General features: G+C 45.3%; 1 protein-coding gene across 2 annotated transcripts in view; it reads left to right on the top strand.

Moving 5' to 3' along the window:
• The first annotated feature begins 10,274 nt into the window (after positions 1-10,274).
• The window catches only part of Cfap300 (cilia and flagella associated protein 300), a 27,697-nt gene continuing 11,493 nt past the window's right edge, over positions 10,275-26,478 (top strand). The window contains exons 1-3 of one of the 2 annotated variants that reach the window (XM_075968010.1): positions 10,275-10,439; positions 10,670-10,751; positions 19,365-19,440. In XM_075968010.1, the coding sequence (XP_075824125.1) occupies positions 10,330-10,439; positions 10,670-10,751; positions 19,365-19,440 (268 nt within the window). In that variant the 5' untranslated portion in view covers positions 10,275-10,329. The remainder of the gene's footprint in view (positions 10,440-10,669; positions 10,752-19,364; positions 19,441-26,478) is intronic. The other variant, XM_075968011.1, reaches the window with a different exon arrangement.

Genomic DNA, 26,478 nt, shown 5'->3' on the forward strand with positions numbered 1-26,478 from the left:
CTAATCCTGAACCCATGCCACAAGTCCATGTGTCACCCATCCTCCGCGCCAGACTCTGAAGTGCTCTGGCTCCATCAGGGAGCCAAAACAGAGGAAAGTGTCTGCCCCAGAGCGTTTGGTCGGGGAAATGAAAGGAGCCAGTGTTATCAGAGCTGGAGAACAAGGGAAACAGTGTGAGTCCAGAAGGGTGAAGAGGTAGGCAGAGGCCAGAGCACTAATGTCCTGGCATAGTTTCAGGCCAGCTGGGGGTTCATTCCTATTACCCCAGCACTCGGGATACTGAGGCAGAGAAACTGCCATCAGTTCAGAGCCAATCTGGGCTACTTCACAAGATCCTATCTCAAAAACCAAACCATCAAATAAACAGACACACAGCAGTGTGCGATCAGGTGGTTAGGGTTGCTGTTTGTTTGTTTTGAGAGCAGGAGACTTAAGCTCTGGGGACTTAAATCAATCAGGGTCTCACATCGGCTAAACACAAACTGTACTCAAGCAGTGAGCCTCACCCAAACCCCCAAATTATCACGTATATGCCAACTCCTTTCTGTCTTTTCAGCTTTTAGAAGACCCCTCTGCCGCTAATCTGGCACATGTGGTTTCTTTATGCACTCAATAAGCAGTAACGGTGAGCATCCCAGTGCCTACTGTGCACTGAGACTGCTCTAAGTATGCTCCGTGTATCAACCAACTCATGGTGAGCATCCCAGTGCCTACTGTGCGCTGACTCTGCTCTAAGTATGCTCCGTGTATCAACCAACTCATGGTGAACATCCCAGTGCCTACTGTGCGCTGAGACTGCTCTAAGTATGCTCCGTGTATCAACCAACTCATGGTGAGCATCCCAGTGCCTACTGTGCGCTGACTCTGCTCTAAGTATGCTCCGTGTATCAACCAACTCATGGTGAGCATCCCAGTGCCTACTGTGCGCTGAGACTGCTCTAAGTATGCTCCGTGTATCAACCAACTCATGGTGAGCATCCCAGTGCCTACTGTGCGCTGAGTCTGCTCTAAGTATGCTCCGTGTATCAACCAACTCATGGTGAGCATCCCAGTGCCTACTGTGCGCTGAGACTGCTCTAAGTATGCTCCGTGGTGTATCAACCAACTCATGGATCCTCAAAAGGCGCCACCTCGATTAGCTGGCTGAATCAGAGGCGAGCCTGGATACACCCAAGAATCTTGAGAAATCTGTGTGAACACAAGGGGACAGGGAGGAGGCAACAGACGAGGAAACAAGTGATGGAACTCCATGTGCAGCTTCACGTGCCTCAGCACCTCTGCCACGACAAGGATTTAAAGTAACATTGACAGTGAGCTACAGGCTAAGAAACACACAGACCTGAAAATTCTATTGATTCTATAGCCAAAAAGATGAGCAAACACATGCGACAATATCTAGGACCCTACATGGGCTTGTTTGACAAAACTTTGTATTTCTGAGGGGCTTTTGATTTCAAAGCATAACAATCTCTCAAAGGCATCAGCAAGGCCCTTCCCTTTCTGGAAGTACACATATAGAACTATTTAAAAATCTCAAGAATTTGTTATCTAGGATCTGCAAAGAGACGTGTCTGGTTGGCTTCTCCCAACCTGCCCCACAGTGACATGACGTGGCAGCAGCACACAAGCAGAAAGACACCTGGGGCCTGGGAGCAGCTGCACCTCCTCGCCTGGGAAGCAGATAAATATCACACATACAAGAGGCCCTGGGGAGCAGTCGCCACCTGAGCACTAGCGATGTGGCCAGAGTTCCAAATGGGAAAACAACACCTGGGGTCCAGGGTGAGGAGAGATGGCTGGGGATGTGCAGAGGCCTTGGCCCTGCTAGTGTGGGGAGCTCTAACCAAACCCAGCTTTAACACACAACAATGTGGCCCAGGGCTCGGGCTACAGCTTAGTTGGTGGAAGGCTTGTCTAGCCAGCAAAGCACACACAGGTTTGGCAGTGTGACTTTGTGATCCCAGCACTCAGGAGAATCGGGAATGTAAGGTCGCCCTTAGTTAGACAACAAATTCAAGACCAGTGTGGCTACCTGAGACCTTATCAAAGAAACAAACAAACAACAAAAGCCCCCCTAAAGCAGACTTCACAAACCAGCTACTGGGTACTGATCTGCCTTTGTTGACTGTGTGACTGTTCTCTACGTGTTTAAAGGCTCTCAGTCCTCAGGGTTGGCACTGTTGGGTAGCTGAGAACCTTTGGGAAGCAGGGCTCAATAGAAAGTACATAGGCCCTGGCAGACTTGCCCTCAGATAGGGTGAGGAATCGGGGTTCCCTGCTTTTCGCTTGCTGGAGGAGGTGGCAAATAGCTTGCCCATCACAGGCCTCAGCAGCAGTAGCAGCAGTTCAAAGCTGTGGGCCTGGCTCTGAAATCCAACCAACAAACTCCTGACAGACAAACTGTCAGTTGCTGATGCAGTTTTTTCTTTTTCTTTTTATTCCTCTTATTGAAAATAGATTTTTTTTCTTCACATAACATATTCTGATTATGATTTTCCCCCTTTGCTCCTCTTAGCTCCTCTGCACTTCCTGTCCCAATCAGATCCACCCCCTTTCTGTCTCTCAGTAGAAAACAAACAGATGTCTATCGGATAATAACCTAATGTAATATAACATAAAACAAAAACTCATGCATTGGAATTGGACAAAACAAGCAAACGGAAGGAAAAGACCCAAGAGTAGGCACAGAAACAAAGACCCACTTGTTTGTACACTCAGGAATTCCATAAAAACACTAAACTGATAGCCATAATATATATGCAAAGGACCTATAGGGAAAAAAAGATATATTTAAAATTTTTTAATTTACAAATAAAAATATATATTCTTAATATAATTTTTTAATCTTTAAAAAATTACTATATATAATTTAATTTTTTTCTAATTTTAAAAAAGGAAGAAACCTGACAGGCCCATATGAGACAAGGAACCGCCAAAGATGCCAGTGAGTTCACTTTTCAGTGGCCGTCTACTGCTGGGCATGCAGCCTTCCCTTAGAGGAGCTCCTTTCTCCAGTAAGGCTTCCTTGGAGGAAACTAAATTTTTATTTGCGTGTGGTTATCGATTGGAGATAGCTTCTGGGTTAGGGATGTGGCGCGCATCCACTTCTCCTTTCAGCTCTAGGACCCCACCTGGTGCAGACCTGCGCATGCGGGCGCATGCTGCCCCACTGTATCTCTCCCATTGGTTTACAGGGCCTTGTTCCAGTGGCCTCCATCCCTTCCGGCTCTTACTCTTTCCACCTTCCCTGAGCCCCGAGGGGAGAGATTTGATAGAGACACCCCATTCGGGGCTGAGTGTTCCAAGGTCTCTCTCTCCCTCTGCGTGATGTCTGGCTGTGGGTCTCTGTATTTATTCCATCTGCTGAAGAAAAATCCTTCCTGGTGATGGCTGAGCCAGGGACTGATCTTTGAGTCTACTGAGAGCAGGACAAAGCTAGCTGATATCCTCTCCTCTGGACGTTACCGAAGAGTTCCTGGGTTACCTACAGATTTATAGGTTTGTCCGCAATGAGGGGCATAACAGTGGGCACGCTGATCCACATCTGTAGGCCCAGCTCTTGAGAGAAGGGAGATCAGCTGAGTGACTGTGAGTAAAGACCAACCTGACAGACATGACACCCTGTCTCAAAAGAACTAAATAAATTATGGCCTAGGGATGGGACGCTTGCTACTTAGTGGGCAGCTTATCTGGCATAGCAAGCAGGCTTGTTCCTATAACATCGAGACTCAGGGTGTAGATGGAGGATCAGAAACTCAGACATCCTTAGCTCTACAACTGAATCCGAGGCTAGCCTGGGAGTCGAGAGACCCTGCCTCCGAGGAGAAAAGGAGGTCCCCTGGGCTGGCAAGACAGCTCTGCGGGCAAAGGCACTTGCTGCTGAGCGGATGCCTACGGGGGGAAAGGAGAGAACCGATTCCCTAAAGATGTCCTCTGAGTCTGACTCGTGTGCGCGCTCCATGGCTCTCCCTTTCTTCTCCCCTCCTTCTCAAAATAAATAAAATGCATAAAAAAGGTCACTCCCACTAAAGCCTTAATTCTCACCACCAGTTTCTCTGAGACTGGATCCCCTGACTTGGGTCATTAGCCCTTTCTGCCTCCAGGCCCAGTGCATCGTCCCTTGCCCTGCCTTAGCCAGGGGCGCCTGGCCCAGTCCCTCCAAAGCGCTTAAAATTTATACAAGGAGGAAATTGGGTACCTTGATTTAAATCATTTTGTAAGTTGGGATTCTGCAATTAAATCTGATTTTCATAGGAACCAAACAAAGGCCCCATGTGCTGTTATACCCAGCCTGCCAGAAGTTGAAGGAGCAGTTGTGCTTGATGGCCCTACAGAACTTAAAACTAATGGAGGTGGGTGGTCCTTGGACTTCCCACAGGGCAGGGAACCCTGATCGCTCTTTGGGCTGAAGAGGGAGGAGGACTTGATTGGGGGAGGGAGAGGGAAATGGGAAGCGGTGGCGGGGAAGAGCCAGAAATCTTTAATAAATAAATAAATAAAACTAATGGAAACCCCAGTCAGCATTCCTGCCACAGATAGACAGGTTCCAGTCCCTACTTGTTTACCTCTTCCAGAGGCCCTAACTCCTCCCAGGAAATCTGTCTTCCAGAAACTGAAAGGCGTCAGGTTTAAGCCCAGCCTGTACCTGAAGACACATTCCATCGTGAACAGGCCGCCTCTGCCGCACCACACAAAATCAGATGGACAGGACGTCAGTGCTCAACTGTGCTTGGCGGACACCAAGCTCTGTCAGAGAGCACCCGCATCCACATGCACGCACTGACGTACGCACGTACATGCACGCACATGAGCATGTACATACACAACAGCTCTCAGAGGAAACAAAATAAAACCTTTAGGGTCTCACCAGCCAGGTAGAGAGGCAGGCAGATTTGAAGCTAACCCCTAAAATCACTGATTTGACTGTGACGCCTATAAAGTAATTTGTACTTAATGCATTGAGAGTTAATATGAAAACTTTAGCAGATGGCTCAGAGGGTAAAGGCCTGAGGAAGCCTGGACACAACATGTAAAGGTGGAAGGCAAGAACTGACCCCCCCCCCAGAGCTGTCCTCTGACCTCCATATGCAGGCTGTGGCACACACAAACACTATGATGAAGATTTTTTATTTTTAGCTATAAAAATATACATTTAGCAGGGCATGGCAGTGCATGTTTTTCCCCCCAGAACTTGGGAGGCAGAGGTAAAGCAGATCTCTGTGAGTTTGAGGCCAGCCTGATCTACAGGGCAAGCCAAGGCTATACAGTGAGTCTCAAATAAATAAATAAATCGCTGAGCGGTGGGTGGTAATGCTTGCCTTTAATCCCAGCACTTAGAAGGCAGAGGCAAGTGGATCTCAGTGAGTTCGAGGCCAGCCTGGTCTACAAGAGCTAGTACAGGACAGTTTCCAAAGCTACAGAGAAGCCCTGTCTCGAAACACCCCCCCCCCCAAAAAAAGTCTATGGCCATCCCACACTACATGCCGGATCATCTGATCTCAGAAGCTAAACGGGGTCAGCCCTGGTTAATACTTGGATGGGATACCATCTGGAAACCAGTTTAGAACCGGGTGTTATAGGCTTTAAAAAAAAAATTGAAACTACAATGTATTAAAATCAAATGTACTTTGTAAGTTAAACATGTAGACTGACGTTTTACTTTACTTTGGCTTTTTTTTTTAAAGCAAGGTGTCATGTGACCTGGAGCTTGCTCCTAATTCTCTGAGTACCCAAAATAACCTTGAACTTCTGATTCTCCCGCTGTTTACCTCCTGAGTGCCAGTGTCACAGGTACGTGACACCACGCCCAGCTTTTACTGTTTGGAAAGGGACCTCACTTCCTGTATATGTCAGATTACCCTAGGTGTCTCAGTGACTCTCTTGCCTTCACTTTTCACGTACTGGGATTTCAGTACTGCACCACCTGCACTTCAAAATGCCATCTGACACCGAGCCACACCTGAAAACCCATAGGAGGGCAGAAAAGGAGCCTGGCATTATGGTTCCTGCGTACAATTCCAGCAACCGAAGAGGATTGTACTAAGTCTGCTGCTAGCCTGAGCTATGTTGTGAGTTCAAGGCCAGCCAGGGCTACACAATAAAACCCTGTTTCAAAACACCCTCTCCCTTCCCAAACTAGCAAGACAGAGAAGGGGAAAATACCTTTTTTTTTTCCATGAAATTCCACACCTTTCTTTCCCTAAGTCATGACTAGCCCTCATGCATTAGAGTCTGCCCTTTAAAATGGCTATTTTTCTGTTACCTTCTGCTGAGTAGCTCCCACTCCCTCTTCAGTCTGTATGCTGGCTAGTTTTATGTCAGCTTGACACAAGTTTAGAGACATCGCAGAGGAGGGAACCACAACTGAGAAAATGTCTCCCAAAGACTGAGCTGTAAACAATCCTGTCGGGCATTTTCTTAACTAGTGATTCATGGGGGAGGACCCATCCCATTGTGGGTGGTGCCATTCCTGGGCTGGTGGTCCTAGGTTCTATAAGAAAGCAGGATGAAGCCAGGTGGTTGCAGTGGTGGTACACACGCCTTTAATCCCAGCACCTGGAAGGCAGATACAGGTGGATCTCTGTGAAGACAGCATCGTTGATACAGTGAGTTCCAGGACAGACTACAAAGCTACAGAGAATCCCAAAGGGGGAAAAAAAACAAAAACAAGTTGAGCAATCCAGTAAACCGCACTCCTCTATGGCCTTCACAGCAGCTCCTGCCTCCAGGATCCTGCCCTGAGTTCCTTCCTATCCTGATCCTTCGACATGATCAGTGATAAGGAAGTGTAAGCCAAATAAACCCTTTTCTCCCTTTTCTCCCCAACTTGCCTTTTGGTCATGGTGTTTCATTGCAGCAACAGAAATTCTTCCTAAGACTTCCTGACTGTGGAAGGACTTTGGAGCTTTGTGCAAGAAAAACCACTGAACTTTTAGCACTTCATGAGCTATTCTGTAGACGTTTGGAAGATAGGAATGTTGAGGGCCAGACAGACCATGGAGGCCTGGCTTGTGAAGTTTCAGAGAGAAGTTTAAATACTGTCAGGGCCATTTATTATTCTGAATTAAGATTCTTTGGTTCTTGTTATCTGGTACTGAAAAGAATCAACTGTGAATAACAGAAGACCAGAATTACTAATGAATCTTTTGCTTTGCTGGGATAGCCAATGCTGGTTGGCTGGAGCTGAAAGATTAGTGATGACTAAGAAGAGATCAGCGTTGTCAGGTGAAATCTTCTGGGAAATGTTGGCTCAGGATCAGCACACATAAGCTGTGTTCCGGAAGTGGTCAGGGTTTTACCTGGTGCTGGCAGCTGAACTTGGTAGTGTGAGAGTCACCCAGGTGGTGCTGGTTTTGAAGGCATGAAGAGATCGTGGAGAGCAGCTGAGGCTTGGCCCTGTGAAAGACCAGGCGAGGCCATTGTAGAAGGTGAAGACCCAGGACTGAAGGGGTCATGCCGAGAAGCTGAGGCTTGGCACCATGAAGAGAGCCTATGAGAGACCAGTGGTGAAGAACAGCCCAGTTGCACAAAAGACCCCAGCATTTTGGAGATGCCAGTGCCAAGAGACGAGCGCCGTCGAGTGGAGCTAGAAGACAAGGTGTGTGTGATGAAGAGGACAGAGTCAGAGAAGTGACCCAAGCTCCCTGGAGGAGCACAGAAAAATGCCAGTGCATCCCAGACTTAGATGCTGAGTCATTTACCATTGGGGAGTATGGTTTTGCTTTGATTGTCACTCTTCCCTGGTTCTTCCTCTTGACCTGAGAACGTAATTTATTATTATTTTAAGGAGCCCACAGTTGAGAGACTTAGAATTTTAAAAGACTTTTTATTTTAGGATGTTGACTATTTTTTAAAAAGACTGACCTTTTAATGCACTTGAATTTGTAAGGACTGTAGGATTTGCAAAGTTATATTTTTAATGTGAGATTTTGGGGATGAATGAGAAAGGAAAGGTTGTGGTTTAGCAATAATGTCTTTGTGTGTCAAACTGACAAGGGGTTAATTTGCTGGACAGTTTTATGTCAAATTGACAGAAGTTAAAGTCATCTGAGAGGAGGGAATCTCAATTAAGAAAATGCCTGCATAAGATCTGATTGTAGGCATACCTTTAGAGCATTTTCTCAATTAGTGACTGATGGTGCCGCCCCTGGGCTGTGGTCCTGGGCTCTATGAGAAAGCAAGTTAAGCTAACCATAAGGAGCAAGTCAGTAAGCAACACTCTTCCATGGCCTCTGTATCAGTTCCTCCCTCCAGCTTCCTGCCCTTGTTTGAGCTTCTGTCCTGACTTCTTTGATAATATGGAAGTATAAGTCAAATTAACCCTTTCTTCCCCATCTTGCCTTTTGCTCATGGTATTTCATAGCAGCAATAGAAACCTTAATTAAGCCAGTTTGTACTTATACCTTATAATAAAACGTTCTGACCTTTCGCCTCCTGACGCCACCGAGGTCACACACGGGAGGCGGTCCGCAGCAGCCAACACGCCTTACGTCCCCTCTTATTTGCTTGCTGCCTTTGGGGGCAACTCCTCTCCTAGCGCCAAAGACTTTAAGAAGATACTAGACAGCGTGAGCATCAAGGCAGACGATGACCGGTTCAACAAGGTCATCAGTGAGCTGAATGGAAAAACATTGAGGATGTCATCGCCCAGGGTGTTGGGAAAGTTGCCAGTGTGCCTGCTGGTGGGGCTGTGGCTGTTTCTGCTGCCCCTGGCTCTGCAGCTCCAGCAGCAGGTTCTGCCCCCTTCCCACGCCCCCCTCCCGCAGAGGAGAAGGATGACGACATGAGATTTGGCTTGCTTGATTAAATCTCTGTTCCCCTGCAAATAAAACCTTTCTATGTATCTTGAAAAAAATAAATAAAACGTTCTGTTTCCTTTACAAAAATACTTATGAGGGACTAGGGAGATGGTTCAGCAGTTAAGAGCACTTTCTGTTCTTGCAAGGCACAGGGATTCCCATAACCCACATGACAGCTCACAATTGTCGGTAACTGCAGGCCCAGGGGATCTGATGCCCTCTTCTGACCTCTGAGGGCACCAAGCTCCCACATAGTGCAAGGCTGGAGGGGCTGGAGGACTGGAGGGGGCTCAGCAGTTAAGAGCACTGGCTGCTCTTCCAGAGGACCCAGGTTCAATTCCCAGCACCCACATGGCAGCTAACAACTGTCTGTAACTCCAGTTTCGGTGATCTGACACCCTCACACAGACATATGCAATGTGAATAAAATAAAAATAAATTATAAAAAATAAGTAAAACAAGCAAAACATTTATAAACTTGTGAATGGTGGGAAAACTAAAAGAAAGAAAATAATCTATATAAGAATGTTCACAACTGCATCCCTAACAGCTTCAAATTGTAATAATATCACAAAAGGATAAACTGTAGCATAATAGTAGATAGTAGACAAGGCAACAGCAAAAGCAACGAGTCTCCCCCACTCTCTCTCCCTGCCTTCCCTCCCCAGATCTATCTCTATCTCTGTGTCCTCTTGGTTTTTAAAGATCAAGAGGAAGAAGAAAAAAGTAAACCTTTACTAATTCTCCTACAGGGCTGGAGAGATGATGGTTCAGTGGTTAAGAGCACTGACTGCTCTTCTAGGGAACCCAGGTTCAATTCCCAGCACCTACATGGCAGCTAACAACCATTAACTCCAGGACCCAACACCCTCACACAGACACACATACAGGCAAAACACTAATAATAAAATAAAATAAAAATAAATAAATAAATAAAAATTCTCCCCCCTAAATCCTATCCAGCTCCTATGGCAAAATCTGAAAGTTGGCTCCTGAAAGCAATTTTCAACTGACAAACGTACTTTGCTTACTGATAGCGTGTTGTGGTGTAGCGCCTGCGGGATTTTTTTTTTTTTTTTTTTTGGTCCTGAAATGCAACTTCAAAAGGAAAGCGTCTGCCACGGAAAAGCAGACTATTTTCCTTCGCAGTCCCTTTGTCTTTTAAATCAAATCAACCTAATTAGATTTTTACTTCCAGCAAAGCGTCTAAAGACGCTGTCAGTTTGAGACCGTAGACTTTGATATTAGGTCACTGGCCGGGGCAGAGTAACTGAGTTCCGGTCAGCAGAGAACGACCGGCAACTTTTCTCCATCTCCTAACAGCCAGGCCAGGAGTTCTCAGTAGCAAGGCGTCTGCGCCAAAGGAACCAAGTCGCCTTCTCCCCGGCCCAACTCCGTCCCCCGGGCGGCGCCCCGCCCCCCAGAGCGGCGCCCCGCCCCTCAGAGCGACGCCACGCCCCCGAGCGTGGTGAGGCGCCTGCTGCTCTGTCTCTATAGAAACCGCTACTGCTTTCCTGTGGCCACAAGCAGAATGGCGGCTGGGGAGTCGAGCTATCTAGGTGGCTTCTACTTCAGATTTCTGCCTCAGAGAACTTTCTCATCCCTGAGCACTCGGGAAATCACCAGTCGGCTCCGCCAGTGGTGAGGAGCGAGAGGTGGGAGCGGCCACGCTCCCGTCCCGTGGACTTAGGGCCGCGCTCGGGGTTGCAGCTCTGCGCTCAGGGATCCGGTCTCGGGGATGCGGCTATCCGCTCCGGGGTCCGAGATCCGGGCTCGGGGATCCGGGGTCCGGGCTCAGGGATGCGGGCTCCGGACTCTGCACTCTGCTCCCAAACTCCGGCCCCAGCCCACTGACTCTCCCCCTCTGCCAGGTCCATGCTGGGCAGAATCCAGGCGCAGGCGTTCAGCTTCGACCAGACGTTCCAGCCCTACCAGAAGGATGATTTCGTCATGGTTGGTATGGGGGGAGGGGTCTCTTCTGAAGTTCTTGGGAATACTCCATGACATGTTCTTGGAGTAATAAAATGTACAGGTTGGGTTTTCTTTTGTTTTGTTTCTTAGGAGACTTTTGAGACAGTGTCTCATTCTGTATCTGGCCTGGCACTCCCCGGATCCCCTAGCTTCTGCCTCCCAAGGGCCACCACGACCGCCTTGCAAACAGCATCTTTTACCTACCTTTGGGATTCTTCCTTAGATAACTTTACAATTCTGTAATGTTTTTAGACAGTCTCACTGTAATTCTGATGGCCTTGAACCCATGTCAGTCATCCTGCCTCAGCATCCCCTGTGCTGGAATACAGGGTTGTGCTACCAATTCTGACTGAACATTGTGAGGGGTATTTTTTTTTAATAAGTACATCTTGTTTTTAAGTACTATTACCTGGCTTTATCTCTGACTTTATTAAGCTTAACTCTAAATACTTCTGGTTTCTGAAAGTCACATTCATCCTGAGAAGGGGACCTCAAGTCCCAACATGGTGCCCAAACAGGACTTCCTCCCAAAGGTGTCAAGCAATGGCCTGTCTGGAAAAAGCCTTAAACTAGAGAGGAATTCTTTGAAGAAGGCAAAGTTCATTCAAAGGCGTGAATCTTAAAACCCAGCCCCACTGTTTTCAATGTTGTCTCTTACCCGACAAAGGGAAAGTATTGTTAGGTTTGTGCAGTGACCTTCATTTGTTTTTGCCATTGTCCTCTGAGTATTGGCTTTAGTTTATAGTTCACGTGTAATGTATTCACCCTGACACTTCTTGAAGGCCCACAGTGTGCTAGAAACTTCTCAATAGCTGGAGATAGAAAAGAGTCAAAGGATGGTCTTTGAAGAATGTTCTGTCCTTAGCAAGAATGCCAGCAAATAACACAGGTCATCTTACACACTGCCAAGAGTGCAGAGAGAAAGTCTCCTAATTCCGAAGATCAGAAGTGGTTCACTCTGCCGAAACCTGTAGAGGTGAATCTTTGCCTGCTGCTGGCTCTGGCTGGGCAGTTTCCCATAGTTCTTGTCGTTACTTCTAAAGACACCAGTCGTACTGGATTAGTACCCATCCTACACCATTGACAGCTGCAGTGGCCCTCTTCCTGAGGACACTTTCTGAGCTGGAAGGAAGGGCCTGAACTGACTTAAATTTGTTCACTTTCCTTTACCTGTGATAGGGTTATAATGCCACTGTAGTGTAATGATACTATTATGACATGTCTGATGTTGTATGATGTCTTATTATTTTGCCTTTTGGGGGGGCACTATCTAGCTCCCAAATGAATCACACGCGAAGGCTTATTCTTAGTTATGAATGCCTGGCCATAACGTGGCTGGTTCTAGCCAGCTTGTCCTAGCTTTAATTATCCCCACTACCTTTTGCCTCTGAGCTTTTATCTTTCTTACTTCTGTATGTCTCACTTTCCTTCCTGTTCCATGGCTGGCTGGGTGACCGGCCCCGAGTTCCTCCTTTTTCTCATTTCTCCTGCTGTTTATATGATCTGCCAGTCCCGCCTGTCCTTGCTCCTGCCTCACTGCTGGCTGTTCAGCTCTCTCTTAGGACCATCAAGTGTTTTAGACAGGCAAAGAATCACAGCTTCTCAGTCAATCAAATGCTGCATAAACAAAACACACCTGAAAATAATATTCCCCAACAGTCTCAGTTTATTTGTGGCTAGATTTTGATAATTAACCAGGACTGGCCCTCAACTATTTTTATTTCTCACTCTTCTTTCATACAAAGCATTCTGACCACAGCCTCCCATCCCTCCACTCCTAGTGCTACCCACCCCAACATCCCCTCTTCTGCAGATCCACTGCACCTCCATTTCCCTTTACAAACAAAGAAGCCTCCCAAGGCTATTAACTGAGCATGATATCACAAGATTCAGTAAGAATGGACACAAACCCTCATATCAAGACTGGGTAAGGCAACCCAGTAGGAGGAAAAGGATCCTAAGAGCAGAAAAGTCAGATACACCCCCACTCCCACTTTAGGAGTCCCTAAAGAACATGAAGCTGCCCAACTGTCACATATATGTAGAGGGCCTAGGTAGTTGTCTGTTCAGTCTCTGTGAGCCCCTCTGAGTTCAGGTTTGTTGATTCTGTGTTTTCTTGTGGTGTCCTCATCTCTGGATCCTACAATCCTTCCTCCCCATCTTCCGCAGGGTTCCCTGAATGCCACCTACTGTTTGGCCATGGCTTGATGCATCTGCTCCCATCAACTCCTGGAAGAAGCCTCTCTGGGGTCAACTGTGTTATATATTTATCAATCTATAAATATAGCAGAATATTGTTAGGAATCATTTATTTTTTCTTGTCAGTACTGTTTGGTCTACCCTAGGTCTCTGAGCTGTCCAGCTTCTAGTCCCTGGCCATCTAAGCATACTTAACTTTTTTAAGACCAGAATTTTGGAATGCTGTAAATTTTTTTCTTTTTATTTATTTTTGAGACAGGCTCTTACTGTATGGCCCTGGTTGGGCTCAAACTGAGAGATCTGCCTGTCCAAGTCTTGGGACCAAAGGAGTGTGCTTCTCTTAAATTTTTGGTTGTGAGCCCAGCCTTTAACGACTGAGCCATCTCTCCAGTCCTGGTGTGTGATTCTCAAATAAGAGATCTGCCTGTCCAGGTCCTGGGACTAAAGGTGTGTGCTACCACAACTGGCTTTTTTCTTTGATACTTTTTTTTGTTTTAATATATAACTTTTTGTGTGTTTGTTTGTTTTTAAAGACAGGGTTTCTTTTTGTAGTCTTGACTCTCCTAGAACTAGCTCTGTAGACTATGGCCTCAAACTCTCTGAGATCCACCTGCCTCTGCCTCCTATGTGCTGGAATAAATGACGTGCAACCATACCCCCCAGCTCATCTGTAACTTTTAATATCCCTGTTTATTTATTAAATATTTCTTTAATGCTTTACCCCACTCGGGAGTAAGATAAGACCTCTTCCCAGATTGTAAGGCACACACAGTTTCAACAAACCAGGTTCCACAGGACACTGAAATAGTGTTCTGATAGGTGCTGTAGAAAATGTCCTGGGACAGCAGGGAGTGTCACTTATTGCCTGGAGAGAAGGAGTACATGTCTTCCTTTTTTTTCTTTTTGGTTGCTCAGTAGAGCTCTTAAGCAGGTTCAATATTTAATCATAAAATTCAATAGATTTCTTTCCATAACCCCAAGCATTTCTGTAGTGAGAAGACGAGCAGGCCTGCTTTTCATCCCGCCCGGCTCCAGCTTAGTTAGCTTTACACCTGAAATAACAACACACAAATTGTATTCTTTTAAACACTGCTTGGCCCATTAGTTCTAGCCTCTTATTGGCTAATTCTCACATCTTGATTAACCCATTTCTAATAATCTGTGTAGCACCACGAGATGGTGACTTACCAGGAAAGATTCTAGCCTAAGAGGAGAGCTATGGCATCTGCCTGAATCTGCTTCTTTCTCCCAGCATTCTGTTCTGTCTACTCTGCCTATCTAAGCTGCTGTCCTATCAAAGGGCCAAAGCAGTTTCTTTATTAACCAATGAAAGTAACACATTGACAGAAGACCCTCCCACATCACATTTCTTTCTCATTTTAAAGTTCTTCTTGTGCTAAGGATGTAGCTGAGGTGGTAGGGTACTAGTTTAGCATGCATCTCCACACTACATAAACCAGGCATGGTGATATACACCTATAATCCCAGCACTGGGAAGATGGAGGCAAGAGGATCAGAATCTGTTGTTCAAGGTCACCTTTGGACCAGGTCATCTCAAAAACCAAATTAAGATTCATAGTTTAAATATTGGGGATCCAGTGTTGTAGACAGAAGTTTCAGTCCTGCCTTGTACTGCCCCCATTCAGTCCCAGAGAAAGACACAGAGGCTTATATTATTTATAAACTATTTGTCCTATTAGCTCTGACTTATTGTTAAGTAGCTCTTACAACTTAAATTAACCCCTAATTCATTTCTGTGTTTAGCCATTTGGCTTGGTACCTTTTCTCAGTAAGTCATTCTCACCCTTCTTCCTCTGTGTCTGGGTGGTGACTGGCTCTCTGCCTTTCCTCTTCCCAGAATTCTCTTAGTCTATTTACCCCACCTATACTTCTACTTGGCTATTGGCCAATCAACTTTTTATTAAACCAATATGAGTGACAAACCTTTACAGTGTTCAAGAACATTATCCCACAGCACAGTGTGGAGGCGCATGCCTTTAATTCTAGCACTCAGAATGCAGAGGCAAGTGTATCTCTGTGAGTTTGAGGCCAACCTGGTCTACATAGTGAATTCCAGGACAGCCAGGACTACACCAAGAGACCCTGTCTAAAGCAAACAAATAACTAAAATGCTGGAGAGCCGAGGAAGTGACTCAGTGGCGGAGTGCTTACTTAGCATATGCGGAGAACTGAGTTCCATCTCTGCACTGAAAAATGTGCATACGATTCTTTGAAGTTTTGTTAAAGATTTATTTGTGGGGCAGGAGAGATGGCTTAGCTTTTAAAGACTAGAGCTCACAACCAAAATGATGAGATTTATGGGTGTGTCTGTGTATCTATATTTATATCTATGTGTATCTATTGTATGTACCTATGCCTAAACCAGAAGAGGATATTGAGTCCCTTGAAGTTTGAGTTGCATGCTTTGTGAACCATCTTACATGGGGGCTATGCTCAGTATACCAGTCCTTACGATTGAGCAGCAAGTGTTCTTAACCACAGAGCCATCTCTGCAGCCAGTTTTTACACATGTGTATCTGTGTGTAGGGGGCATATGTTCAGGTAGCACCTATGGAATTGGTCTCTGCAGATGGAGTTGCAGGAGATTGTGAGCTGCCGACTTGAGTGCAGGTCCTCTGCTAGAGCAGTATGCGCTCTTAACCACTGAGACAGCTTTCCTTTTACTATGTAGTCAAGCAGGGCTTGACCACCAGGCCTAGCTCAAGAGTACCTTTTTAATAAAGTAATTAAAACCAGGCATGATATCTTTTGTCTAGATTCCCAGCACCCAGAGCCTAAGGTGGGAAGAGTGTGACTCCAAGACTAGCCTGGGGTATGTAGTGAAACCCTGTTTTCTTTCCTTTTTGGTTTTTTGTTTGTTTGTACAAAAGGTTTCTCTGTGTATCCCTGGTAGTCCTATAACTTGCTCTGTAGACCCAACTGTCCTTAAACTCAGAATTCTACCTGATGGGATTAAAATTGGGTGCCACCATACCAGCTGTAAAGCCCTATTTTCGAAGAAAAATAATTAAAACACTAATGTCAGTTTGGCAGTTTGTAAAAGGCTGATTGCTCTGCATAGAGTCTGGAAATAGTGAAACAAAATTGGCAACACCTCCAGACAGTGTGTGGTTTCTGCACTGGCAGTATCATGAGGACTGTGATTGCCTTCTGGACAGTGTTTGGGGAGGCCCTCATTTTAGACTAACCCTAAAAGTGACTCAGAGACATCCTTCTGAGGAAAGCGTAAGGACAAGGATGCTGAGAGCAGGGAGAACGGGACATGTTGGGCAAACCCCAGGTTTCTGTTACAGTCTCTTATAGTAGTTAAACATGTAAAAGATGGAGAGTAAGTTTAGTGTTAGGTGCATCCGGGTAGCTGTCTTCTAGTTCGTTGGCTGTAAATCTCACTTTAGGGTCTAACGAGAGCTCTATCAGATGTACCCGATAATGAGAAGGACTTTTCCATGTAAACAGTGACAAGTTGTTTATTTTGCAGTTTCCCCAGAAGCTTGCACATGCTCCCATGAACATCTCAGGAGCAGAATTTAGCCCATGGCTGCATCCCACCAACCCTAGCAGATGTGGGTGGGCTCATGCCAGCTCTACGGGGTGGGTGTGTTCTCTCATGGCACCAAACAAGTTCACCTAATCTTTGTGTGCATTTTGATATCTGTATAAATTTGCTACTGCAAACTGGTTTATGAGTCAGCTGCTATTTTTGGAAAGTGCATCAGTTTTCCTAAAGTTGACATACAGGAAGTCCCTTCTGATGCCTTGATGTCAGTTTTTTGTTTTTGGGTTTTTTGTTTGTTTGTTTTTGTTTTTTGTTTTTCTCTGTAGCTTAGGAGCCTGTCCTGGAACTAGTTCTGTAGACCAGGCTGGCCTCGAACTCACAGAGATCCCTCTGCTTCCCAAGTGCTGGGATTAATGGCGTGTGCCACCACCGCCCAGCTGATGTCAGTTCTATAACAAACCGACAAAACTTTTTAATTCATTTTTATGAATATAGCTGTAATTTCAATTTCTAAAGTGATGTGGGAGTGTCATATATCAATCTGTTGATTTCATTGGCTAAGCAATAAAGAAACTGCTAGGCCCATTGGATAGGCCCACCCTTAGGTGGGTGGAGTAAACAGAACAGAATGCCAGGAGGAAGAGGAAGTGAGGACAGACTCCACAGCTCTCCTCTCGGGAGCAGACGTCCGCCATGCTACCTGCTCCAGGGAAGACGCACGCTATGAAGCTCCGACCCAGGATGGACTTAGGCTAGAATCTTCCCGGTAAGCGCACCTAGGGGCGCTACATAGATGATTAGAAATGGGCCAGAGCAGTGTTTAAAAGAATACAGTGTCCGTGTAATTATTTGGGGCATAAGCTAGCCGGGCAGGGCAGGCGGCTGGGGTGTTTGGGGACGCAACCCTGCCGCCGCTCATACTACTACACTAAAGAATTGGTTTGACTTACTTAAAAGGCCTTTATTTAATTTTTATTTTATGTACATTGGTGGGTTTTTTTTTCCACATTCATGTCTGCATGAGAGTGTAGGATCACCTTGAACTGTAGTTACAAACAGTTGTGAGTTGCTATGTGGTACTGGGAATTGAACCCAGGTCCTCTGGAAGAGTAGTCAGTGCTCCTAACCTTAAGAGGCCTTTATAAAAAGTATTTGGGGACTAAAGAGATGGCTCAGTAGTTAAGAGCACTGACTGCTCTTCCTAAATGACCCAGGTTCAATTCCCAGCACCCACATGGCAGCTTACAACTGTCTGCAACTCCAGTTTCAGGTGATCTGAAACTTCCCATGGCAAAACACTAATGAACATTTAAAAAGAGTATTTTAGGGGCTGGAGATGGCTTAGCATTAAGAACACTTGTTACTGAAGAAGACCTGGGTTTGGTTCTCAGCACCCATATTGTGGTTCACAACAACCTGTAACTCCAGTTCCAGAAGATTCAGTGACCTCTTCTGGGGTACCTTCATACATACAGACCCAAAATGCTTGTGTGCACTAATAAAGTAAAATATCTTTATACAATCTATTTTAAGCACATTTTGATTGGCTTTAGGTCAACTGCTGCAAGTCAGCTGGTCTACTTCTATTTATAGCATCTAAACAGCGGCGCTCAGGGTATGAGACAGGGCTGCCTTATATTCTTGATGTTCCTGCCTCCACCTTCTACGCGCTGAAGATTGTAAGCACATGCCTCATATCTGTTTAATTTCTTTCTTTTAAAAACTTTCCATTGGGGGCTGGAGAGATGGCTCAGAGGTTAAGAGCATTGCCTGCTCTTCCAAAGGTCCTGAGTTCAATTCCTAGCAACCATATGGTGGCTCACAACCATCTGTAATGAGGTCTGGTGCCCTCTTCTGGCCTTCAGGCATACACACAGACAGAATATTTTATACATAATAAATAAATAAATATTTAAAAATAAATAAATAAAAACTTTCCATCATTGTCTGTGTGCATGTTCATGTGCTAGGTGAGCGTGTGCCACCATGCACACATGGCATTGAAGGACAACTTTGGGAGTCAGTTCTTTCCTTCTCCACGGACCCTGGGCATTGGGCGTGGGCCGTAAGCCTTGTGCTTTTTAGCCTCTGAACCATCTCACTGTCCCTTGTTTTCATTTCATTTGTTTCTTTTAAAAAATTCATTAGCTTTTTTCTTAAAGTTCTTCCAGTCAGTGCAATGGCACACACCTTATCCAACACCCAAAAGATAGAAGCAGGGGTCTCAGGAGTCCAGGGATAGCCTGAGGTTACCATGAGTTACATGTGTGTGCAACACTAGCCTCAATACATGAGGTCCTGTTGCAAAAAAAGGAAATATGGGGGCTAGAGAGATGGCTCAGCGGTTAAGAGCATTGGCTGCGCTTCCAGAGGACACAGGTTCATTTCCCAGAGCCCACATGGCAGCTCACAGCTGTCTGTAACTTCTTTTCCAGGAGATCTGATGCCCTCGTACAGATACACTTGCAGGCAAAACACCAATGTTCATGAAATAAAAATAAATAAAAAAAACCCACAAAGTCCTTCAAGCTGGACATAATGGCTTATACCTGTTATCCTAGCACGCAGTATTGAGGCCAGAGGACTGAGGTTTTTAGGGAAACTTGGAATACGAAGCAAATTCAAAGCCAGTCTGAGCTACATAATGAGACACTGTCGAAAAGTCAAGGGCTGGGGAAATAGCTTGGGAGTGAGCAGTTGCTCGGTATAGACAAGTCCTGGGTTTGATGCCCAGTACCTTCGGGAAAAAAAAAACCAAAACAGTAATTAAAGCAGAGCTTTTCTTCTTTACATTAAACAATATTTTATTAATTTTGTTTCAAAAGTTAATTTATTTATGATAAAGTTTCTAACATGTTCCCTTGAAATTTGTATTTTAGGCTTTTTTCAAAGACCCAAATGTCATTCCAAATTTGCAGTTACTTTCAGATTCTTCTGGACAGTGGACCACATTAGGTAAAGAAAATTAATTTTCGTATTTCCAAGTTAACTATTTTAATAAAAGTTTGCCTCAGCAACTATTACTAGTGATTTGTGTCACTAATATACAAATTGAGACATTCATGATGTGTGACCAGCTGTAGCACGCTCGCCCTGCGTCTCTGTCCTGGAAATCTGCTATCATCCTGGCGTAGCACATCAGGGCGATTTTCTCTCAGTAGTTTAGAAAATATACACCCTCTACCTTCCATTTACTCTGCTAACACTGTTCACATTGAGATGAGTAAGAAGAAAGGGCTCTCAGGAGGTCACTGGTACGTTAAGGGGTAATGGCTGGAGATGCAGCTCCGCATCCTGAGTGACGCACAAAGATCTGGGTTCAGTCTCCAGCAGCACTGTAGTGGTTTGGAAGAAAATGACCCCCGGAGGGAGAGGCACTACTAGGAGGTGTGGCCTCGGGGTAGGTGCATCCTACTTGAGGAAGTGTGTCAATGTGGGGGCAGGCTTTGAGGTCTCATCCATGCTCAAACCATACCCAGCAAGGCAGTTCACTTCCTATTGTCTGTGGATCAAAGATGTACGAATTCTTAGAACCTTCTCTAGCACCATGTGTGCCTGCATGCGGACAACCAGCCACCATGCTCCCTGCCATGAAGATAATGGACTAAACCTCTGAAACTGTAAGCCACCACCTCCGGTGAATGTTTTTCTGTTTTTTAATGATTTATTTATTTGCATTGCTGTGTCTATGTAAGGTGTTGGATCCCCTGGAACTGGATTACTGACAATTGTAAGCTGCCGTGTGGGTGCTCAGAATTGAACCCAGATCCTCTGGAAGAGCAGGCAGTGGTCTTAACCACTGAGCCATCTCTCCAGCCCCTAACTGTTTTCCTTTATGAGAGTTGCCATGCTCATGGTGTCTCTTCACAGCAACAGAAAGCCTAACTTAGACGATCACATAAAGCCAAGTATAGTAGTACACACCTGTAACTCCTGTAATCCCAACTCTGGGGAGGTAGAGACAGGAGGATCAGAGTTTATACCTAGCAAGTTGAGGCCAGTCTGGGCAATATGAGATCCTGTCTTAATAATAATAATAATAACAATAACAATAATAAATTAAAAAGGGAGAGAGATGTGATGGAGGGAACAAAAAAGAGGGGCTGGAGAGATGGTTCTCTTCAGCAGTTAAGAGACACCGTGCCCTTCCAGAAGTTCACATCTCGGTGCCTATATATGGCATCACAGCCTGACTCCAGCTTCAGGGGGTCCAGGACCTGTAGCCTCTATGACACCTGTGCATACATGCACACCCTCACATGGACAGATAACAGTCACATAATTAAAAATCGTGAAAGACTGTACCTTCCAGGTTTTCCTATAGACGTGAGAGTGTGGGAGGGAGATGGCCAGTTCTACCCGGGACAGGTCTGATGATGGGAATTCCTGGGCAGGGTACAGCTGCAGCTCACACGTGATTTTCACAGGAATTGGCTAACCTGGAATTGTTTAGAATAACAAATCATAGCCAGGCGGTGGTGGCGCACGCCTTTAATCCCAGCACTCGGGAGGCAGAGGAAGGCGGATCTCTGTGAGTTCGAGACCAGCCTGGTCTGCAAGAGCTAGTTCCAGGACAGGCTCCAAAACCACAGAGAAACCCTGTCTCGAAAAACCAAAAAAAAAAAAAAAATAACAAATCATAGAGAAATGACTTCTTAAAGGCAGACCCTTTCTCTAGATGACACTTTAATAATACACTAAAACAATCCTTGAAAATTCTATTTATTTATTTGGTGTGTGTGTGTGTGTGTTGTGTAGGCGTGCGCGTGTGTGCATGTGCCTGCCTGCCCATGCAGCATGCCATGTGGGGTCAGAGAACAATTGATTCCTACCACCAGTTCTTCCAAACGTACACATCCAGCATTTTACCACCTGTGCCGTCATCTCCCCCAAAGACCGCATTGAAAACCAGCATGAATACTATATTTTAGATTCAAGTTTGAGGTTTCAACTGTGGAACTGGTAACGCCATTCCATGCTGAATTGTGTTTTACACTTTTTTCTTTTTGGAGGGGTGGCCACCATCCAGCTCTCAAATAAATTACACACAGAGACTTATTCTTAGTTATGAATGTCTGGCATTGGCTTGTTTCTTGTGAGCTTTTCTTACTTAAATTATCCTGACTATCTTTTGTTTATAGGCTTTTACCTTTCTCTATTTGTATATCTTTTTTTACTTTTTTCTCCATGGCTCTCTGTGTAGCTGGGTGGCTGGCCCCTGGTGTCCTCCTCTCATTCTCTTGTTGCTCCTCTGTCCCCCTTCCTCCTAGAGTCCTATTTATACTATGCCTGCCAGCCCTGCCTATCCTTGCTCTTGCCTCACTATTGGCCGTTCAGCTCTTCATTATCAGGTGCTTTAGACAAGGAACAGTAACACAACTTCACAGAGTAAACAAATGCAGCGGAAACAAAAGTCACACATCTGAAAATAATATTCCCCAACAATTCCATTTAGAAAAAGGATCTGTGTATAACAACAGTGTGTAAAATTAGATATGAGAACACAGCTTGTACTATGCTAGACAATAAGGAGATGGATATTCCAGTATGTAAAATAACATCACTCTATTTGATCATTTTTGTATTGGAAAAGTTACTTTTCATAAAAAAGTCACAGTCTCTATTATTAAATGAATAAAGTTGTTTTATAATTCTACAAAAAAAAAAGAAAGAAAAAGGATCTGTGGGCTGGAGAGGGTTAGGGTTAGGGTCTGCCTGCAAGCAGACATGCAGGCAGAACACTATATACTTAATAAATAAAATCTTTTTTAAAAAATTAAAAAGAAAACAGTTCACAGAAGTGTGTGCAGTCTCCGTCAGGCTTCACAGAAAGGCCTGACTTGGTCCCAAGTTTAGTTCAAGTTTTTTTGTTTATTTATTTTGTTTTTCATGATTGTCTTAGTTAGGGTTTCTTTTACTGTGAAGAGACACCATGCCCATGTCATCTCATAAAGAAAACCGTTTAAGCCGGGCGGTGGTGGCGCACGCCTTTAATCCCAGCACTCGGGAGGCAGAGGAAGGCGGATCTCTGTGAGTTCGAGACCAGCCTGGTCTGCAAGAGCTAGTTCCAGGACAGGCTCCAAAACCACAGAGAAACCCTGTCTCGAAAAACCAAAAAAAAAAAAAAAAGAAAACCATTTAATGGAGGTGGCAGCTTATAGTTCAGAGGTTTAGTCCATTATCATCATGGCAGGGAGCACGGTGGCTGAGAGTATGTCCACATGCAGGCAGACATGGTGCTAGAGCAAACTCTAAGAATTCGTACAATAGGAAGTGAACTGACTTGCTGGGTATGGTTTGAGCATGGATGAGACCTCAAAGCCTGCCTCCACATTGATCACACCTACTCCAACGAGGCCACACCTCCTAGAAGTGGCACTCCCTCTGGGGGTCATTTTCTTTCAAACAACCACAATGATTTAATTTCTTTTTAATGTATTTTAGATGTTTAAATTATTATTATTATTATTAGAAACAGGATTTCTCTGTGTAACAGCCTTGGCTGTACTGGAACTCTCTTTATAGACCAGGCTGTTCTCGAACTCAGAGATCCACCTGCCTCTTCCTCCCAAGTGCTGTAATTAAAGGCGTGCACCACCACCACCTGGTTTCTATATTTTTTAAGCTAACTCTCCAGGCCCAATAGTAGTCTGTCCAGGTGTGCATGGGTGTGGGGCATGCTCTGGAGCATGGGTAATTTACCAGTAAGGCCGTTCTCCCAAAAGAAGAATTCTCCCTCCCCCAGGGACTAACTCCTTCTTAGCTCCCCACCCCCACCCTGCACCCCTGTTGGGATTTAGCCAGCTCAGTCCTGCGCAGGTAAGCACAGCTGTGTGGAGCTGAGGGCAGCTGTCCTGCCATGTCCGGAGGACAGCATTCCACTGCATTCTGTCTGCCGCCTCTAGCAAGTGTTCCCTGAGCTTTTGCTGTTGAATTTAAAAATCACATTTATTTATGGTGTTTGCGTGTATAGGTCAGAGCACAGTTAGCAGAAGTTGGCTCTCCTTCCACCAGGAAGGTCCCAGGGATAGAACTCAGGTGCTGGGCTCATCAGGTCCCTTTCTTCCCCTCTGAGCCATCTCAGCAGACTTTATTCTAAGTGTGGAACAAAGTGTTGCACAAAGAGAGCTTCTGAGATGCCACACGTGCCTGACAGGTAGGAAAAGAACTCTAAAATTAGAAACACTTCACTTGGGTTTGTTTTTTATTTGTATGTACATGTATGGATGTGCACGTGCATGCAGGTGCCCACAGAGACCGGGAAAGGGTGTTGGCTCCCCTGGAGCTAGAGTTAGAGGCACTGAGCTGCCTGACTGATGCTGAGATCTGGAAGAGCAGCAAGTGCTCTTAACCATGAACCTTGTTTGTTTGTTTTTTTAGAGAAAGTGTTTTTTTTAATATTTATTTATTATGTATACAATATTCTGTCTGTGTGTATGTCTGCAGGCCAGAAGAGGGCACCAGACCTCATTACAGATGGTTGTGAGCCACCATGTGGTTGCCGGGAATTGAACTCAGGACCTTTGGAAGAGCAGGCAGTGCTCTTAACCACTGAGCCATCTCTCCAGCCCAGCACTCATGTTTTTGAAGAGGAATTTTTTGAATGCTACCAATGCTTTTCTACCAACTTGGCTTCCTTTCCTCTCATTTTTTGCAATTTTTTTATTGTTGTTGTTATTTTTCTGGTATATTGATGTCTTCCCTCTCAGTTTTCTTTTTTTTCCCCTCAGTTTTCATTTGGAGTCTTTATATCCCTACCCCCAAAATCAGTCTGGATTGCCTAGAGTCTCAACAGCCGGGCTGTTAATTTTGAATTTAAAGCAGTCCTTCTGCCTCAGCCTCTGGAGTGCTGAAGGGCTACAGGCTTGCAGCAGCACACCCACTCTGTGCCGTGCTGGGGCTTGAACCCAGGGCTTCACGGAAGCTAGGAGGAAGCTAGGAAGTGGTTTTCCACCGCAGCTGTCTGCAGCTCAGGAAGGAGACATGGTTAAGCAGGAGGAGACTGGAAAGGGACGCCTGTGAACATTTATAGCCCTGCGATCGGGAGACACCAGAAACCGTGTTCTGAAGAGAACACCAAGGGTATGCTAGGAAAAACATCTGATAAAGAGATCAGGGCGTGTCTCTGGAGTTATCAGTCATTTCAGCTGAAACCAAAAGTAGAATGGGATGGTTATCAGTAAATGTGCTGATCTAAAGGGCTCTTGGACTTCTTACTCCTGTGGGCTGGGCCATAGAGCTTCTCAGCTGCCAACACGAGCTGTGTGTTAAGGAAAGATCCAGAAGGTAAATCAGGGCTCAGCAGTGCAGAACCTGTACTGCTCTTCCAGGGGGCCTGAGTTTAGTTCCCAGCACCCATGCTAGGCCATTCAGATTCTGGGGATCTAACACCTCTGACCTCTGAAGGCACCTGATCCACATCCACACACACAGACACAGACACACACAACACACAATTTTTAAAAAATAATCTTTGTAAAGAGTCTTTGTCCCACCAGCCAGCTCCCAAATAATGACACGGGGATTTATTAATTATGAAAGCTTGGCTTTATCTTAGCTTTATTTCTAACTAGCCCTTATAATTTAAATTAACACATTCCCATTAATCTACATTATCTCATGGACCACCCATCCTGCTTCCTCCTTGTGTCTTTCCTGTCTCTAATCTCTCTGGCACAACTAGATTCCTCCCCCTACTTCCTCCCTCTACCTAGAAGTCCCACCTAAAACTCCTGCCTGGCTATTGGCTGTTCAGCTTTTTTATTACACCAATTACAGCGATACACCTTCACACAGTGTACAAATATTCCGTAACAAAACTTTTTTAAAAAATATTTATTTATTTATTATGTATACAATATTCTGTCTGCGTGTATTCCTGCAGGCCAGAAGAGGGCACCAGACCTAATTACAGATGGTTGTGAGCCACCATGTGGTTGTCGGGAATTGAACTCAGGACCTTTGGAAGAGCAGGTGATGCTCTTAACCACTGAGCCATCTCTCCAGCCTCATAACAAAACTTTTAAAAAATGTCAGTAAGAGGTCATTTTACCAGACCAGACAGCCTCTAATCTTATCCTCAGAGACTGGGCCACCCAGACACAGAACTTGGGGCCAAGTAAACAGAAACCTTAGGTACTGGTTCACCTGGTGCCTAATAATTGTTTATCTGGTTTGAGGGTGGAAATGGCTGTCCTGTGTTCATCTCATCAGTATATTTTATTTTTGGTTTCTCAGTCTGTAGACCAGGTTAGCCTCGAATCCAGAGATCCTCCTGCCTCTCCCTCCTGAGTTCTGGGATTAAAGGGTGTACCACCACTGCCTGGTCTACCAGTATACTTTAGAAACATACATTTCGTGTAACAGGTTTACATAGAGAGAAATTCTGCCTCAGAATGAAGTGTACCTCACTCTTACCTTTTAGAACATTTAGATGAAACTCTGAACCTGAACGAGTTCAAATTTGGAGTCTTTTGAAGTGGAATGAATAGTACTTTCCATGTGAGGAAACTGAAGTTAGGAGCCGGGGACGAAATCCGATTGGCTGAATTGTGTTACCTAAAGTCCAGTGCCCCGGATGACTCTGTGTGCTGAGTCACCTTGCAGCTGCTGCAGCTCAGAATGCAATGACACTGGGTTAGGCCATCATCCTCTGAACTCTGAGGTGATGGACATCAGTCCATAGTAGATGCCGTTTCCACAACTTAGACTAAGGGGTTTAGGTTGAATTTAGTAAGTTTGACTTATTAAAATGGCATGCTAGGCAGGTGGGGGTGCACACCAGTAGTCCCTTGGCTGGGTCCGGTAGATGCGGGCATTGCCAGTCCAGGACTACCTGACTTACAAAGACTGTCTCCACACACACCCTACCACCATCATCTCTCCCCTGTGCTCACCAGCCCATGTTCCGGAGCTGCCAGACTCTTCACTACCCCTCAGTCTTTCGGAAGCATCCAGACTTATCCCATCATAGTCTGTAGGCTTTTTGCCTCA

The sequence above is a fragment of the Microtus pennsylvanicus genome, chromosome 3 (assembly GCF_037038515.1).
Source record: "Microtus pennsylvanicus isolate mMicPen1 chromosome 3, mMicPen1.hap1, whole genome shotgun sequence".
Lineage (NCBI taxonomy): Eukaryota > Metazoa > Chordata > Mammalia > Rodentia > Cricetidae > Microtus > Microtus pennsylvanicus.